This window comes from Opisthocomus hoazin, chromosome 8 (assembly GCF_030867145.1).
Source record: "Opisthocomus hoazin isolate bOpiHoa1 chromosome 8, bOpiHoa1.hap1, whole genome shotgun sequence".
NCBI lineage: Eukaryota > Metazoa > Chordata > Aves > Opisthocomiformes > Opisthocomidae > Opisthocomus > Opisthocomus hoazin.
In genome coordinates this window covers 14,858,196-14,876,249 of record NC_134421.1, presented here as the reverse complement: position 1 = coordinate 14,876,249, position 18,054 = coordinate 14,858,196, and the positions used below count along the sequence as shown (strand labels likewise).

The following is an 18,054-nucleotide window of genomic DNA, read 5'->3' as shown; positions in this document are numbered from 1 at the left end:
GATGTCTGCAAGAGTCTTGGAGACTCCCAGGCCCCTCCGTTATTTTAGCGAGGGGGACAGCATCTTGTTTGGATTTCGCCTTCTGAACGATTAGACGAGCACCAGAGAGCGTTGTGTGTGCGTTCGGAGTATTCTGTAGAATGATCGGGTGGAGGACCAAAACCAGGCGGTTGGGAGACAACAGCCTGTTGGTGGATGTGATATCCTAGTGAAGGACGTGGAAGCGGCTCTGCTGGGTCAGACAGAAGGTCTCTGCCTCGCGGTGGTCTGGCCTTGGCAGTGTCTCATGGCAGGCGCTTCAAGCAGAGGGAGCAGCGCCAGGGTTCAGTGATACTTCCCCTCCTCTGTGCTCCTCAAGCAGTCCTGTGGCTTTGGGATTTCCTGGCTGTAGAGTTATTTTTTTTGCTTTTAAAGTCACCCGTGATAGATTTTTTTTTTTTTTTTCTTTACTGAATTTGTCTAAGTGGTTTTTGAGCCTGCCCAAACCTGTGGCACCCGCAGCATCCTATCGCAGCGAGTCTCCTCCCGCTTGAGGTATGTTTCACGGGGAGAAAAGTTGTTCCGGGCACAGCTAACTCGAAACCAAAGCGGTTGTAAAGCTCTCTGATGAGGGGGGTGTGGGGTCCTCAGCTTGCACTGCTGGGTGAGGATTTTCTTGACTTGAGGGGAGAAAACCCAAAACAAACAGAAAATTTAAGTAGTTTGTGTGCCTTTAGTCTATTTTTATTTTTTTTTTCTGAAGGATCATAACGCCTTTGCTTTAAAAAAAATCCCTGGATACGCCGCGTGCTGAGGGGCAGGGCTGCGGCCTGGCCTCTGCCGCCGCGTCCCGCCCGGCCGCGTCCCGCCCGGCCGCGCCCGGGGAGCGGAGCAGGCCGCCGGGGCCGCTCTGGCGGCGGGCCGCCGGGAGAGGGCAGCCGGCCCACGGCCAGCGCTCGGCGCCCCGCCCCGCCGGCGCTGGGGCCCGGCACGGGGCCGCGCTGCCCCTCCGGCCCCGGCCTTGTCCCCTGGCCTCAGGCCGGCGGCCGGGCCGTTCGGCGGGAGAGCTGAGGCCGCAGGGGGAGCCGGGGGGGGGGGGAGGGGTAGGCAATCTCTCGCGCTGTCCCGGCTCCGGCAGGCTCCTGGCCCGAGAGCGTTCTGTCCGAAGGCGGGCTTGAAGGCATGGAGCGCAGCACGCTGCTGCCGACAGGGCAGAGCACGATGGCCCACCGTGAGGGCTCGGGGATGTCCTGTGTCACTGTGCTTGAGCGAGCGGTTGTCTCCAGTGTGTGCTCTGCGTGTCATGAAATCTTACGGCTCTCAAGTGAATGGAGGGAGAGAGTGTGTGTGTGAATAAATATTGTTCTTCCATCCTATTTTATTTTTTTTTAAAGGAGGCTAGAGATCCCAAGAAATACAGCTGGTCAGTGTAGTTACAGAACCTGGAAAGATGCTGAAGAAGGTCAGCTGCTTATGGTCAGAGCCTTTCGTTTACTAAAGGAAACGAAAGCAACAACAGACATACATTGCTCATTTCTGAGGACCAATCACGTCAGATCCATTTAATTTTCTCCTCTGACATGGCAGCAGGCCTGGCAGATGGAGAAAGCCACTGGCTTTGGACCTAGTCCCACATGACCTTTACATAAACTAGGCTAATGAAAGGTGAAATTAAGAAGGGGCTGAGCACCTCATTGGAAAACCGTATTTGGAGTAATTCTGTTGTGCTTTTCTATGTGTGTGGGTGAGCTGGAGTCTTAACATGGTCTGCCCTGGCTGCTCTGCTCCTCTGTACTGTTGTTCATCCAACATCAGGGTAATGAAATAGTGACTGTGTATATGTTTGTGGAGGGGCTGACAGCCTTTGGAACGCAGGATTTAGGCGTCAGAAAGATCACAGTAAATTTCAGAAATGGTCTGAAATCTGACAGTGCGCAATTAAACAAAACCAAGCTGTGCTAACAAAAGGAAGTATATATGCAATATAAAATGGAAATAGCTGGCTAAGCAGTAATACAGAAGGACAGATCTGGAGTAATAGAAGATAACAAACTGAGTATGTGGTGCTGCTTTTTGTGATCTTGAAAACCTGGAATGCATTTCCAGGTGTGTTAAGTAACTGCAGAAGGCAGTTATTCTTCAGAGCTTAGTACAGGAGCACTGTGCTTAGTTTTAGGCACTTCAGGGAAGACACAGGCAGAATCTGGAAAATGTCCAGGGAAGAAGAAGAAAAGGAGGCTCAGAGAGCCCGATACAGGAGGAAGATACTGAGCTTGTTCCTTCTTTAAAAAAAGAAAGAGTAGAGAAGTATGGAGGATGGGAATTGGTTATTTACTGTGTCCATTGAAAGCAGCTTAATTTGCATTGAGGAAGCCTTAAATTGGATATTATGGGGTAAACCAACATTTTGTGATTCGATGTGAAGCACTGGAATGGTAATTTAGGGGATCGGAGTTCCTGTTTCTAGGAGTTTGTAATAACAAGTTGGGCAATTCCTGATGGATGTTTGTCTAAACATGTTCTGTGCTGCCTCTGAGCATGGAGGACCTCTTGTTTCCCCTGCCCTGTACTTGTGTTACTCTGTGACAGTCAAAAGCCAGTTGTTACCATCTACATAATTCCACAGCTGTAAGACTGCTGTTATCTTGGGTCTTTCTCTCTTTTTTTTTTTTATTTCTAAATTGTAAGAGAGGAGGCTCCTCTGCTCCTGTATGATCTCAAAAGTGCCAGAGATCCTTTCTTTGTGACAGCTGCCTCATAGCTCTGTTTCTTCCTAAGCTTGCTTATTACTCGAAGGGTGCGGGGTGTTCAGCATCTCTGAGTCAGTCCTTCCCTCTGTCTCACAGTAACAACATGTATCATGTATGAACCTTAGAGCTGTTTGATATCTTGATTTCCCTTTAAGCGCTCTGGCCAGATCTCCATTTCGAGCCTTAGAGGAGGGAGATTCTTTTTTTCTTCAGTTAACATAAACGAACACCTTCTTGCTGCCCTACCTGTAGCTCACCTTGCTAGAAGAGAGGACTGAGAGAATTCAGCAGGAGCATTATTTCCTCAGTCTGGGCAGGGAGCGTGCTTCTGCCTGCCCGCAGTTGGGATCTGCTGCGGGAGGGCAGCCTGTGCGTGTTACACCGAGCGCAGTAACTGCTTCACCGCCCTGCTCGTGCCGGCTGCTTCGGCAGGACCCTGAGTAAATGAATGGGATCGCTTTCTGTTCTGCTGACTTCTCCTGCATGGTGAGTGAGCAGCTCTGCATTGCCCGGGGAAGGATGCTGTGTGCAAGCAGGCTACTTCAGCAAACTACGCAGATGCTCCTGAGAATAGCTGGTTTATAGAAGATGGTTTCATTCTTTTCAATATTAAGGGAGAGGTATTTCCAGCAGTAGCAAAACGTTGCTCGGAGCAGGCATTTGCCAGATGGTTCTGGCTCCCCCGAGGCTGTGGGGTGTGAAAGGGAAAGGGCCAGGAGCACACTTTTGATGCATTCCATTAGTAGATTAATCGGCACTGTCCTGGCTTAATAAGTCTCTTAGATTTCCCAGTGGAAATGGCACATGTAATTCTGCCCAGGTTACGCTCTGCACACCTGTGTTGAAGCTTTCACAGCAAGAAGCTATGCTGCTGCAGGCAACATCTGCAAAACAAGACCTGGAGGGGGGGGGGCAGTTTCTTTTGGTGGGGGGAGAGGTGAGAGAAAATCTTTTTAATAAGTACTGTTAAATAATGTTAGTGGAGCGAGATGGCTTGTGAGAACATGCTTGATTTCTTCTGCCATTTTGATGGGGGATGCATTTAAAAATCTTGCAATGGTTATAATGATGTTATGAAGGGTTTTTTTTTGTTTCCTCCATTCGGTATTAATTGTTGGCTAGATTGCATTTTCCAGGAAGTCTGTGATTAGAGGACAAGGGTGCTCTTCCTGATAAAGGTCAGAGGCTGATGTCTTGAGAGGCTGGTGATGAAATGAAGAGAACTGTCTCACCGGTTTTAGCTGAAAACCTGAGCAGATGCTGTGCTGCTATTGACTGGGGGGCTGTCCCCCATGACCTGCCTCTTTCCGCAGGCCAGCCAGTTGTTGGGAGTAGATTTAGTTGCTGCTGCTGCCCACGCAGGAGAAGGTTTGTAGCTCTTGGCAGTTTTAGCAGGAATCTGCGTTTTTAACTCTTTTGGTGCTTGTGGATCACAACGACCTGCACTCTGATGTCACAGCAGCACTGAGCTGTGCTTGCTGCCAGGCCTAACAGAAGTTTACCGGTAGGATTGTATCTAATGAGACCCGTTGCAATTCCTTCACGCTTGGATTTTATGGAGGAGAGACTTCAGGTACTGCCAGCAGACATAGGCCCTCTCGCCTTTTCTGGTCCATCCTTCCTTCTTACAGGCCAGGAGGACTGTGGTGGCTAATGTTGGCAACAGTTTGATCGTCATCGTTGTTTCTGGGGCACCTGTCACCCTGGCTCCTTACCGTGGTCTCCCTAAGCAAAAACAGTGCTCCTCAATTCCAAGTGCTCGGAGAACATCTTGTTTCCCAACTATTTACGGCAGCTAGCTGCGATTATTTGCAGGGTCTGGAGGAAGACTGACAGGGGCCAAAAGAGTCAATGTCATGAGACTCCAGAGCTTTCTGTTGAAAGCTGAGATGGAGATATTTTACATCCCACAATATATGTAGCTGGATTTAGGCTCTTTGGTATTTCCAGTAGAATGGCATTTCAGAACTGGGAGCTGAACTCTGACAGCAGTGTTGTCCCCAGTTGCTGCCAACTTCACCCCAGACAGAGAACTGCTGTATTTCTTGAGCAGCTGCTGCTGTGGAGCAGAGCATGGGAAGAGTGCTGGGCTCTGAAATAATTTGAAATATACTGGCACAATACACAGATAGAGACAGCCCTCTGAATTTCACTCAAGAATTAATCTAATCACTGTGTAATATGTTCTTACTGGTCTATCCTACCTAAAGGGCAAACTTAACTACATTAGGCACAATTTGGAGCATTTGATTTCCTTCAGACTTAGCATTAGGATACAGCTGACTATCCATGTACATGTTTCGAGGTTTCTGGGCGTCTCTAATCCAGTTTGTAGTGACATTAGCATTAGATAACCATAGCGAGGCCTTTATTTGAAAGGAAACATGCTTTCTTCAGGTCACACAAGGATGGAAACAGATTGCTTTCTGGTCACTGGTGCTTTCTGGGAATTTGGGAATGGGGAGGAATTTCATGCGTTGTTGCTGGTTGCTTTGTTACCAAACTGAGTAGCCTCTCTAGTGGGTACAGTAGTTGTCAGACAGTATAACTACACTTCAAAGCTTAAATTTGGATCAAGATGAGATGAGAATGTATTGCATAGGACTTAGGGCACAATAACTGCACATGTTGACGGGCCATAGTTACTTCATATCATTCATCTCATCTAAACCGAATGTGAGGAAGCTGCTATTCATTCACTATGTCTGTCATAGAAAGGGATCAGAAGAGTGAGGAAGCAGCAATCAGTCTCTAATAGAAGAGTGTACTTTTGCCACGATTTGATTAGAAAAGGCATCAGAATGGGATTTACAGTACTGTAAATTTTTTCTTTTTTTGTCATGGCAGGGTGTGGGAGAAAGAAGGAAGGGTGGAACAGACAATACGAGCTCAGCTGAAGGTGTTTGAGGGTCACAGTATGTTTGTACCCCACAGACTGCAGTGATGCTAATGACCAGATCTATAGCTGGTCTGCCCCTATGAGAGCCGAAGTCCCCCTGATTCAAGTATGCCAGCTGACGTAGGTGCCGAGAAACACATTTGAATTTGTTGGAACATCCCATTTACAAACTCTAGGTGTTTCCAGTACTCACTGCATGCGAGATCTGCAGAATGGAGAGATGCCCTATTAAAAGATATGTGTAGGTTATCTATCTGCACACCTTCTTGGAAGTCCCATATTAAATATATACACAAAAAGACTCTGAAGAATGGGCTACCTTTTGCTTAAAAGGCAGGAAACAAGTAGCGTGGTTAGACTTTACATACACACACTTTTCTAAATTGTCTGATGCTCATAATTCCCTGAGGAACCAGTCAGATGGAGGGAGCTGTTTGCTGCAGTCATGAGAATAATCCAGCTAGACAGTGGTGGTGCAGGTATGGTTAAGGACTGCTTTTCTCAGAATGAGATCAGAAGCAGAATTGCTTTTCTGACAATTGACCTTTGCTGATCATTGTGAATTGAAGTTGGGGATATTGTATTTTATAACTAAATTTTTCCAGTACCATTTCTGTCCTCTAGAAATCTTCCTCTATATTTTGTATCAGTTTATCCCTCTTATCTTATGCTTTATTAATGCCTTTTACATTTGAACAGTCTGTTGTTCCTTTATGTGGTTTGATAACTGCCAATACCCTGTTGAAATATTTTGCTTTTAGTTCTGTTAATGGTGATTTCACCTGGATTTTCTTACCACCGTTACATAACGGAAGTATCTGCAGTCCCCTGACACGTGTGTTTGGTCTCTTTCCGCCCACCCTTACTTATCACAGGTTGGTGCTGTGTTCCACCAAAGTCTTTTAGCAATTTAGTTTTGTTGTTTCTCGGGAGATGGTGTTCAGTGTTTATTGGTGTTACCTCTTCATTAGCTGAAGTCATTCTGTTCTTGTCTGCTGATTATTTACTTGTGCCATTTCTCATACTGAAGCTGTATTCAGGCATTCAGCTAACAAAAACATCACAGATTTAACATATTTTGTCTTCATTAGGTACATAGGGCTTCTAGGTAATGTCACGGATTATTTTTCTTCTCAGAGGGTGAAATGAAAGATTGTTATTTGAATAAAAGAAGAAATGAAGCAGCTGTGACAATAAGCATAAAAAAAAGTGCACAATGTAGTATTTGTTAAGCTGGTTTCTTCCCTCTCATAGGTGTATTTGCAGTCTACTTCTGGGGTTTATTAGTCTTCGAGTCTTTCCAAGTTGAAGGGAATGCATTTTATACTCTTAAAAAGGGATGTTAAAACCCAGTCTGCAAGCGATTCAGGATAGAATTTTATTCCTGTCTGTAGCAACTTTACTATCCCAGGATTTGTAAACTGCTTTCTACGCCGTAGTAAATTGGATCCCAGCAGTACAGGGCCTATGTAGATAAATATAGCAGCCATTATACCTTGATGTAGCTGTATTGCCTAGGAAATTACTACTGTTATTGAAAAGGAATTTGCTCAGGGCAATGGGGTATCCATTACTTCCTGAATAACTTGCTGACATTGTTAACCTTCCTTTGCACAAACAAGCCAGGAGGAGTCCCTTTCTGCAGGATGGTTGTGTTCTCCGTTGGTATTCCCCTGTATCAGCAGCAGGCCTAAGCCAAAGTTTCAGCGTGTTAAAAAAAAAACAACCCTGTGTGGTCCAGGGAAGAGAGTTATGCCCTTTCTTCTCCTTTCTGAACTGTTGCAATAGTCTCATCTTCATTTCCTTGCTTAATTTGCTGGGCTGTTGCTGCGCTGCTGAATTGCTGGTGCAGTACAGCCACTTGACGTGGTAAGTGTGGAGACAGAAAATGATGTAATGATGCTGTAGCTCGATCGATGAGGTATTTGAAGCCATTTCTCGCTTGCCATCTGAAGTCTCACGCCTTGAATGGGATAACACTTGGATGCCATCAGTTCATCCTTTGGCATGGCTTTCCTTGTGAACTGTAAGAGACGAGTTGTTGAGTTAGGAGCTGAGTTGCATTTTTTTTATCTGTGGCTTCCCCTTCAAAATCCGCAACCAAATAAATATCTTCTTTAGCACTGACATAGAAGTTTAGGGCATAGAGAATCTTTCTGCCCCTTATCCGTTCAATTGGATATTGTACTCCTGATTTGATACTAAAAGTAGACTTTTACTAGAGTTTGCTGTCTCATACTTGCTGCTACTTCATGGAAAAATTGAAGGGAGATCAAACTTTATTCTCTGGACATTACTAGTGAAGATATTAAGACAGCTATTCATTAACTATACTTTAAAAAACCTAAAGATTGAAATACCAGCATTAGAACCTATTCTGATCCCTCTTCCAAGTACCTAAATATATTTGCTGTATGCCAATTCAGTATGGACTTCAGACTCAGTCCAAGTTGGTAGAATGGAGAAGATACAGCTTGAAAACCAAGCCTGGGGTGGCAACACAGCTGCAGAGGCGCTTGTTCTCCTGTGGACCTGAAGCTTGCTAGCTTCTTCTCAGAGGGTGTTGGAGGATTGCAGACTTCCCTCCTGTTCTGCCATAGTAAGGCTGACAGGTGTAATTCATGAAAGTTCCCACCTGGCTGCCCAAACTCATGTTTGCTGTGTCCTGGGAGCAGTTGCATCACCATTTTGTTTCTGCAGATGAGTGCCCAAACCAGTATACTGCAGCTATAAGAATTCCTTATATCTAAATGTCTGCATGCTCTTGAATGTTAAACTCTGAATTCTCTGGCTTCACAATTTAATTTTGTTGATGTGGGTGTTCTTGGTTTTGATTTAAAAGTTTATTTTTGTCTGGGAACACGTTTTCAGCAGTGTACCTTTTCTAGTTACTGAGCTTATTGCGGTTCTCTTGAAGGATTGGCAGTGCCTTCCAGAATAGTGCTCTCGAGTCTACTTGTGAGGAGAGGAAAATCCCAAACAAAGTCTAAAAAGCTTTTCTTGGTACCCGTTTTCTTTTTTTTTCGCTATGTACTTGAACAGTAAGCCTGTGAATTGAGACCTTCTGAAGTTCGTTTAAAGACTTAATTACTATGTGAAGTCAGTAACTGGACAGTCCCTGAAAATTGTTGGTTTTGTTTGCATGTCAAGGTGTTGTATTGTTTCAGGCTTTCTGCTTTTTGTGGAAAATGAACTAGCCCTTGATAGTTTGCTTTTAAATAAGTAATCTCTTTTCAGAAGCCTCTTGCTGCGTAGCTGAACCGTACCTGCAGGCGAGAGAACAGGGAATCCAGTTTTCCAGTAATGAAATGGGTTGCTCTATAACAAAATGGCTTTTCTTCTTGTAACATGCCAATGTTTGGCTTATTTGCTTGGCAAAACATCTAAAAGGGATTGTGGTATTTTTCTGGGTGATTTATTGTATGCACTTTGTATTATTCTTGCTTCCTTTCACAAACAGGATAACGCAGAAAGAGGCTTCCTGGAGTCCTTTTGGATATTGAGAGGAAATCTACCTTGTGGTTCAGAAATTCTGATAATCAGAGATAATGCCAGGGTCCTGAGTGGAGGGAGTCTTCACAAATGAGCAGTACTCTCCCACCAGCGTAGTCTCCAGCGGCACCAAAAGGAGTAAACCAATGTCAAAGAAGATCCTCTTATCTCCACAGGAACTGCATGTGTGCCTAGGGCTGCCTTCTGTGCCTCTCCCCAGATAGCTCCCAGCCCCATCCCTAATCTTCTTTAAAAAAACCAAAGCAACAAACAAAACAAAAAGCAACCAAACAAACCAAATAAAAAATCCTAAGACACAAGGCATACCCGAACCCCACAACTAGCAGGAGTCCGATTCCCCTGTTCTCTGCCTGGGACGTTCTGCTGGAGTCAGATCAGCAGCCACTGAGTCAGAGAAATTTCCCTCTGAGTGCCGCAGAGCATGTCTCCCTTCCCATCTCCACTCAGACCTTTTGTAGGTGGTCCTTGAAGTGTTCATCGTCGTGGGACAATGATCAAGTCTTGGTCCTCAGTCAGAATCCAGCTTCTGCATAAAACGTGAAACCTTGGTCTGGCTCTTGGCTGTGAAAGCAATTGTTTTCCTTTGGTTTAAAGTGAAATTTCCCTCTTCAGCCTGCCCCAAACTCAGAGTACCTCCCCTCCCGGTTTTCAGCCAAGCAGAACTGCACAGTGAAGAGGAACACATAGATTCAGTAGCACTTACTAACCATAAAAGAATTTCAGCTTATTTTAGAGTTCAGGCTTTTTTTTTTTAAAACTAGTTTACGGTTTGGTTTTACAGGAGAGGTTGCCAGGAAGACGTATTAAACATCAGGAGCATATATTTTTATGGTCAGTATTTTCATTCATGAATCCAAACACTCTCCCAGGTGTGTTCATGTGCACAATTTAATTTGCACTCCCCTATCTGAGACTTTCCACCTGCATCTTTCTTCTGCAAACTTCCTGTTATCAGACCCCACTTCATTTTTCGCTTTGCTCAGGACTGAGGTGTTATTTTAAACACTAACTCTTGTTAGTGGAAGAGTTCCAACCTAGATGCTTCTAGGAAAATTCAGATGCTGCAAAAATTGGTATTGGTGGCTTCACGGGTAGCACTGCTTTCCTGGTGCAGTCTTCTGGTGTTGACAGAGCTCTAATCTTTTGGCCGAGCTTAGCTAACAGCAGCAGGGCTTTAATAATATGGGCTCCAACAAACACCTGCATTTGGGGATGTCATTGCATCACGGTTGTGCTTTTGGCCTTAGAGCAGGTTTAATGTTAGTACTGTAGTTAGGGCTTGTTAGAGCTGCAAATGCAGGCCATGCCGTTCGGTGCAGACTGCAGGTCTTTCCGAGTGTCTGCACCTGAATATGTTCACAGCTGTAGTTTGGTTAAAACCCAGTTGTTTTCTGGTTACATCCCTTCTGTTTGTAAGCTCGAGCTAGATAAGAGGACGACAGTGATGTTTGTTGGGTGGCTGTTGGAACATCTTCCTTAGTTACTGCTGGAATGGAAAGCATTTTGTTATCACAGACTGCAACAGCTGACTTTTCTCCAAATATAGAACAGAAATACGTGTTAAATGCTTTGGCTCTTTCTTCAGTATTGGGGATGTTTCTACCTTTCCCCCATAGGAGCAGGTCAGCTCAATTGCTGGGGTTGCTATTCTTGAGAAGCTTTGAAAAACTCATTATTGTTTTCCAGCTCTGACTGTGGATTTTGCCTCCTGTTGTTAGGACTCCCTTGTAATTTTATTTTTTTTTTTCCCCTCTTCCTAATTTCCTTTCTACCTCCTCCTCTCAGCATTTATTTTTTTCACTTGCTAGAATACATACAAGTGTTGAAGTGTGGGGATGTGACAGGGAAGCCCAATAGGCAATCTGTCTGTCCAGGAAAAATATGCCGGTGTACCTCTGGTCCCACTCAAGTGCTGAGTGTTACGTCCATAGATTCACAGGTTTGGTCTCTCTTCTCCTTCCACATATCAAAATGTGATTGTCACAATCATTTTTACCTAAGCTACTGCTAATTCTATTTCTACGATTGATTGCTCTTTTCTGTCAAGATGGAGTCTAATATGGAATTGCTCATTTTCAGTGTAACACTTCTTGAACTAAGAAATTGTTTTTTGTAATTTAGAGATTTCGAGGGTGTTCTTTGGCATTAGCCCCCCAGTGCAGCCGGTGAGTTTCGCTCCATTTGAGATTTCTGGTGATCAGATTTTTTTTTCTCCTCTGTTATAAAGAGGTGCTTAGCTAGCCACTCATCCTACGTGCTAATGTGATTTCAGCAGTGTATAGCAGACGCACCAGCTCGTACCCCATCATGAGCTTTATCTTCTAGAATGTTAATCCATGAGCATTTAAAATCATATGCCTCTGAGACACAATCAGCTAGAAACAGATAATGTCAGTTTGAAAACTGTGCCATACGTACTCCCCGTTTGCCCACTCAGATCTTTCCTAAATAGGTTAGAACTTTTGTAAATTATTTTTAAAGCATTTGGCTTATTTGAGGCTTATATACCAGCAATATTTTTGGATTGAATTTACGCACATAACTGAGCAGACACAATTTTTCTGATATGTAATTAGGGCTTTTGATGCTGGTATGGAAGCAGGTAGATTTTTTTTTTCTGTTTTACCAGTGCCTCTTATTTTGCCAAATACCTTGATATGATATTAAATAGGTGGTTACTTGCTCTCTTTTTTCTCTTTCCTCTTTTACTTGCTAACACCTTACCTCTCTGACAAGCATTAATATCTTTGCAGACTTCTTTCTTCCCCTTTCACTTTGATTCACACAACAGCCTCCCCATTAGAGAAGAGGGACCAATGTTTCACTAGGCTATAGCTCTCTGAACATTTTTCTTTTAGCCTGGTATGTATTCATTTTAAAATCTTTTTCTTTCTGCTTTTAATCCTTTTTGAGACAGGAAAGATCCCTAAGAGATGATGTGTATTTCCACACACAGCAGCCTTCCAAGTTCTCTTTGACATATTCTGTAAAGCACTGTTGTTAGGATTAGGACAAGGCATTTGCAGGGGATCCTAGCTACCTGTTTCAGAAGCCTGGCTTACTCATGTCTGTCTTTGTTTTTCTGGAATTAGTCTCATTAACATACTGTTGTCCTCTTGCTACTAACAGAATATTCTATGTTTTCTTAGGGTAAATTTTCCAGGAAAAAAAAGGTCGTCGTCTTCTATTCATACCTTTTGCATACCAGGTAATGTAGCTGAAAATCTATACGATCTGAATAGAAGTGTAAAGGAGGCCTAATAGCTCATGTGATTTTTTTTTTTTTTTTCTCCTGCATAATTATATTGGCCAAGTAAATCTTTTTCTTGCTGATAATCTGAGGCTAACGTGGTTACCCCATTGCCACCAGTATTATCTGCAGCTGTGGATAGTCTTGGGCATACAAGTCATATTCTGAGTGTTGGTTTGAACCTCTGGGCAGCAGCAGCTCTGTAGAATGAGAGCGGCCATGTCTCTAGAGATGCCCCGTAGCATCAGTTCCAACCCGTCGGGTACTCCTCTCGCTGCTTGAGAATATTGACCGTTGGGAAACCTGCTCTTGCAGTTCATCAAAAAGTGCTCCAGGACGAGGGTATTTCATCACCAGAAGTCTGTTGCTCTCGGTAATCTTCCCATATACCTTCCATGGAGAGGTGGTGGCCTAGCAGCAACAGTGGCAGATGAATTTCAAGGCAGTATTTGGATGATTCGAGGAGGGTTCATAGGTCGTCTTCTGCTTCGGAGGTTCAGTGTGACCTGTCCAGCTGTGGAGTTGTTGGGATGATTTGTAATGAGTCCCAATTGGTGAAAGTAAAGAATAGCCTTAGTCTGAAAGTTTTTCTTTTCTCTCCCATGGAAGCATAGCCTAAAGGATGAGAGAGCCTGGGGAAGAAGGGGGAGAATTTTTTTTCCTTTGTTTTTTTTTGTGTTTGTTTTTTTTTTAATCATTTTTTTGTTTGTTTGTTTTGTTTTTGTTGTTGGTGGTTTTTTTTTTTTCCTTTTTTTTTATTTGGACCTTGTTGGTCACTCTTCAGCTTAGTTTTAAGTACTCATCTTTTTCAAGTCTTTTATGGAAATGCACATGAAGTGGGATTTATTTTGGGTTTGCTCACCTAGTCCACATGTCTTTTCACTTTCTTCTCTGCATGCAAGGAATCTCAACTTTCATTAAAATCATAGTAAGACAATTTTTGGATCAGGATTCTGGATCAGAAGAAAACCTTGAAAACGCCATCAGGGTTATTTGGAGCCGAAATGTCTGCCTGAGCCTGCAGGCTGGCTGAACTGGTAGGTACTGCTGGCGTGACCACGCTGCTGAAACGTTAACTGAAGTGTCTAACCGTGATGCAAATGTCAGCGTTGCCGCTGTTTCGCTCCTCTCGGAGCGTTTGAGAACAGGTTTATGGATCACATGCTTCGCTCTTTGGAGACTGTGGTGCATAGGACTTGGTGCAGTAAGTGATTTTTAGGAACATTGCTTTTCACCCTCCAGTCCTGACCTGTCATGCCAAAAGGTGAGAGCAGATGGGAGTCCTGAGAGATGTGGCAGTTGCACAACCCTGTGAGATCTGAGCTTCCTGAATTTGGGGCTCCTGCTCCTTCCCCTGAGCAGCAGGGCTTGGGTTTTCCTGGCTGGAAAGCCGAGCGGCTCCCTGGCTGTCTCTAAGGAGCGTGTCCCCATGGCTGCTGTGTCCTGCTCACGGTGATAAGCCTTTTCTCTAGGTTTGCGTGTGGGACTGCAGTGACAGTCGTGCATTTCCTCAGAGCCTGTTTGCGCCCGTACCTGGGAGAAGCCCGGCCCGCGTCCCGGCCCGGGGTGCGTTTGTGGCTCGCTGGAGGCGAGGGGAGCCTGGGGAGCGCAGAGCGTGCCAGGGATGGCTGCCTGGCTGCACGGGAGGCAGATGGGCTTGTCGCCCCATGGAGACGGGGCTCGGCTTGCGGACGCAGTGGGGCAGGCCCCATGGCTGCTCGCTGAGCTCCGAGCCCGCTGGATTGCGATGAAGTGATCTGTAAGTAAAGGGAGTAGAGGTGATACGTGAAAGAGCACCATTTCCATATCTTTAGCTGAGATAAAAATATTTCTTCAAAACTCATTTCCAAGGAGACCGGTGCCTTAATGAAAACATGATTTTTTTTTTTTCTAATTCCCCCCCCCCCCCCCCCCCCATTTGAGAAGAGGCCAATTTTAACTTAGCATTTGGAGCCCAGCGAGGGAAGTCAATTCTTGATTTTTAGGTGGGAAGGGAAGGGGGCGAGAAACCCGTTTTCCTAGTTTGGAAGAGCCGTTTAACTGATTAATGAGATGAGAGGTGACACTTGTCCTGTGGCATCAGGCATGGGGGATGGGACGAGGACTCGCTCCTGCGGGGAAGGGCTTGCTGGAGCTTGTCGAGGTAGCTGGAGTGAGAGTGTCTTCTGCTCAGCGCGCCTTTGCTGGGGCTGCCGCCCCGCCGGCGCAGCTTCGCAAACCTGAAACTGGAGAGCGGGGCTGGGAGTGCAAGGCTGCGGGAGGGTGCCTGCCCCAGTCCGACTTGGGGGGAAGCTGCCTCCGGGCAAGTGGGAACCCGATACACTCGGAGGAACTGGAGCCAGCTGCTGCTCTCCCTTTAGCAAAATGCAGGTCTGTAAAATACTCCTGCAGAGCCACCTGCGAAAGCTGATTAACCCCTTTATCCGCGAGTTGCTTCTCTTCCCCAGCTCATGGCGACGGTGGTTGTCTCTCCTGCGGGAGCTCCAGGGTGGCAGGCACACCACAGGTTTGCTCCTTAGTTTCAGGATCCCCGTAGTTGTGCTTCTCAGTGCCTGTCGGTGGTTAATGATTAAATACAGCTGCTGAATTGTGACTGAATTTTGGGTGTTGGCGAATGGGGTAGATGAAGACGTGCAGAACCTGCCTATGGTACTGTGCACACCTGCATCTGCAGGTGACTCCTGGAGAAGCAGTTAGCAGGGTGGGGGGAACCGGTCCTCGCTCCCGGTGACCTTGGAGGACAGCGCTGTGCCTCATTCACATCTTAAGATCCCTCTTCTAAAGTAAGCACACTCTGGCGCTGGGAGCCCGGCTGCATTTATGACTAACCCCACCCATCCCTGCCTCTTGCAAGAATCTTGTGAGGCCGAGATTGTGTTTTTAGAAGCAGAATGACAGAGAGAAATTCCCTGGAGGCGAATGCAGAGTGTGTGCTGTGCACGCCAGTACAGACACACGGGGCTGGGAACTCCCAGGGAGAGATTAAGTGCGAGAGAAGAGCGCAGAGCAGCCAGAGCTGGAGGAGGGGGGTGGAGGAGGCGAGACGCTTTCTAAGCCTCAAACTGAGCCGTTTGGATTTTTTTTTTATTTTTTTTTTTTTAAACATCAACCAGCCTCGATCTCGACAATCTTGCTGAAGTGCCTCTTGCGTTGCCGGATCGTCTCACTGCTGGGTTTGAAGGACCCAGGCTAACATGATGTACCTCTGGGTGAGTAGAGAAGCGTGTGTGAGGGCTTGCACACTTTGCACATATAAGGAATGGAAAGCTGAAGGACTCTGCACTAACAGGAGCGGCCTTCGCCATTGGGCTTAGCTCTCTGCAGCCTCTACACACAGTGGGCTGTAGTTCTCCCTTGTAAAAAATAGTATTTAGAGCACGTACTGTTAACTGGTTATAGAGCAGGCTTTTCCTGTGGTTATAAGTTCCTCTGGAGAGAATACTTTTGGGCAGGTGCCTCGGAGACAAAATTTTTGGTATAGTACTGCTCACTGTCTGCCATCCGAGACCTGTATATATATTTTTTTCTTCATTTTTCATGCAGAAGACTGTTCCCATGTGCCTCTGCTTTATGGGATTTTGATGTTACTGAGATGCATGCCAGGTAGTGGAGGAGTGCTGCTGAAAGGGATCTGTAGTCACTGAAGGCTGAGAGGAGCAGATAGGGAATAGTTTTGGAATTTGGGGCTTTGGGGGTAGGGGGAGAAGCTGTTTCAACGAAAGTTGGATGCAAGGTTCTTTTTCCAGAAGTGACACAGTTACTTGAGTTTCTGGTGGAGTATGGAAAATCATGTCAGGAAAAACATGTGTTAAGTGTTATATAGATCCAGCAAGCAAAGCAAAAGCATATATAAAAGCATATATATTTTCAGCCTTTGAGCAAGGACTGGAATTTCCTCTGGAGCAGTCAGCTGTTAGGCTGCTCAGTTAGTCATCTACATGTAGTTTTGTCTGCTCCTGGGCACCCCTGAGGATCAGCAGTTTGCCCTTGGGTTCCTTACCTAGATACGCGCAGTGAAGAGTAATCAGTGCCCGAGTTTGTGTTTGTTTTGGTTTTTGTAAAAAAAAAAAAAATCTGTTCGTAGCTCTGAAGGTGGGGGCTCTCACTACTGCTGTTTTTAGAGTCCGGCTCCCCATCACTCCCAGGAACAAACACTGGTTTATTTTAGCAACAGGGCGAGCCTTGGAACCCAGGCAGAAGGGTTTGACTTCCCCCCCCTTTGCACATACACACACTATCTTTGTTGCAGGGTAACTTGATTCTGCGCTGGGGTAAGCACACTTGCCTGGTTTTGCCTGGTGGGCCCGGCATGTCCACCTTCTCCGCTCTTCCCCCGCCGCATCTCGGCGTGCGGGACCCCGAATCGGGCTGCGGGTTTGTAGGGAGACAGGCTGGGCAGGCCCTGTGGCTCAGCCAAGATCTGCGCCTCGTGTGGTGGGTGGGGTAAGAGGAGAAGTAACTCAGCCATGCTGCTGCTGATTTTTAGATAAGCAGTGAACAATGGAGATGTTCCTTACCCGGCTGAAGCGTGGAGGATGATGCTGGCGAGTGTGGGAGCCCGGGAGGAGGAGAGTTGCCCGGCTGTCTCGCCTCCTCCCGCTGCCGAGGGGTTTGCGAGCTCCGCACCGTCATCCTATAAAGCAGAGGTGTCGGCCTGCCTAAAGACCAGCTTCGGCTCAAAAGGTGAAACGCTGTCCCAGATTATTGAGAGAGGGTTGAGTTTTGGGGTGCTCGCCAGCAGACGGAGACCGGTACCCCTGCGTGGGCTGCGGCTACTGCCTGCACCCTAAACTTTGGGCAGCACTGTTGCTGCTCTTGCGTTGCAGTGAAACTTCAGAGGAGTGGGAGAATAAGTGTTACATGCTTGAATAGCTGCAGGGGTTTTAAGGGCATCATCCAGGCATCGTGCCATGATAATTAAAAAAAAAAACAGTGAATTTGAGCTATCTGGGTATCATCTTTCCCTTCTCAGTACAGGTTACCCTATTACTTTCAGGGAATCTTCTCCTCCTTGATCTTTCCAGGAACCTTTTCCTCCGTGCCTGTTTGTGTGTCTGCTTTAAGCTCTTTTTATCCCGACGGGCTACGTAACCTTTAGTGGTGAGAACAAGGAGCCCTGAGTGGCAGATCTGGTTTGCTGGGCCTTGGCTGTGCTGGTTTCTTGCTTCCCTGCTCGCAGGTTCCCTCCCGGCCCCGTTCACTCCTTGTTCCCTGTGCTGTGCTTTTTCTGTTCTGTGCCTCTTGTCCTTGGAACGGTAGGACTTCAGTAGATGCATGGAGATTTGTTCTGAGTCATTTCTTAATTCGATGCATGAAGCTACGTTAATGCAATGTTAAATTTGAAGTTTTAAATATGCAAGTCCTGGAATCCAGAATGAAGGTTCCCACAGCAACAATGTTTCTCCCCCCCCAGGGGTGCACGTTACAGAATTACCTGCCTTGAAGAGACTGTGCAAGATTGAATGCTGTCCCATTTGACAAATAATAAAATAAAAAGGAGAAATGCGCCTTCCTCTGCAGCTGTGTTATGGTGTGGGTTCCGAACCCAAAAGTACAGGTTACCTGCAGCATCACGGTCCCCGATTATAATGCTGTCTCTGAAATGAAGTGGTGGTGTGGCCTGGGTTCAGACCGACATTCCTGCTCGCTGAACTGTATTCCCT

General features: G+C 46.0%; 2 protein-coding genes across 17 annotated transcripts in view; one reads left to right on the top strand and one right to left on the bottom strand.

Annotated features, from left to right (window-relative positions):
- Positions 1–18,054, top strand: part of RBFOX2 (RNA binding fox-1 homolog 2) — a 171,380-nt gene that overhangs the window by 42,091 nt on the left and 111,235 nt on the right. The window contains exon 1 of one of the 14 annotated variants that reach the window (XM_075428517.1): positions 15,391–15,600. The exons of the other annotated variants lie outside the window; for them this stretch is intronic. Within the exon in view, the coding sequence (XP_075284632.1) occupies positions 15,586–15,600 (15 nt within the window). The 5' untranslated portion in view covers positions 15,391–15,585. Of the gene's footprint in view, positions 1–15,390; positions 15,601–18,054 lie in introns of those variants that run through there. 14 annotated transcript variants of the gene reach the window in all.
- LOC142362188 (uncharacterized) lies at positions 5,131–17,232 on the bottom strand. Of its 3 annotated transcripts, XM_075428524.1 has the most exons (3): positions 16,909–17,232; positions 13,925–14,148; positions 5,131–7,652 (listed from the first exon to the last, which is right to left on the bottom strand). In XM_075428524.1, the coding sequence occupies exons 1-3, from the start codon at positions 17,021–17,023 to the stop codon at positions 7,437–7,439; spliced, it is 555 nt and encodes a 184-aa protein (XP_075284639.1). In that variant the 5' UTR covers positions 17,024–17,232; the 3' UTR covers positions 5,131–7,436. The 3 variants fall into 3 exon arrangements, 2 of the variants coding, with proteins under 2 accessions (XP_075284639.1, XP_075284637.1); XM_075428522.1 differs by lacking the exon at positions 5,131–7,652 and having other exon boundaries at positions 9,729–14,148; XR_012764783.1 differs by lacking the exons at positions 5,131–7,652; positions 13,925–14,148 and adding an exon at positions 15,387–16,160.

Excerpts from the sequence above, each read along its gene's own strand:
- LOC142362188 (XM_075428522.1), bottom strand. The coding sequence starts at position 17,023 with ATGACGGTGCGGAGCTCGCAAACCCCTCGGCAGCGGGAGGAGGCGAGA. Across the intron at positions 14,149-16,908 it reads ATCCTCCACGCTTCAGCCGG|ATCACTTCATCGCAATCCAG; the intron begins GTAAGGAACATC and ends CTTTACTTACAG.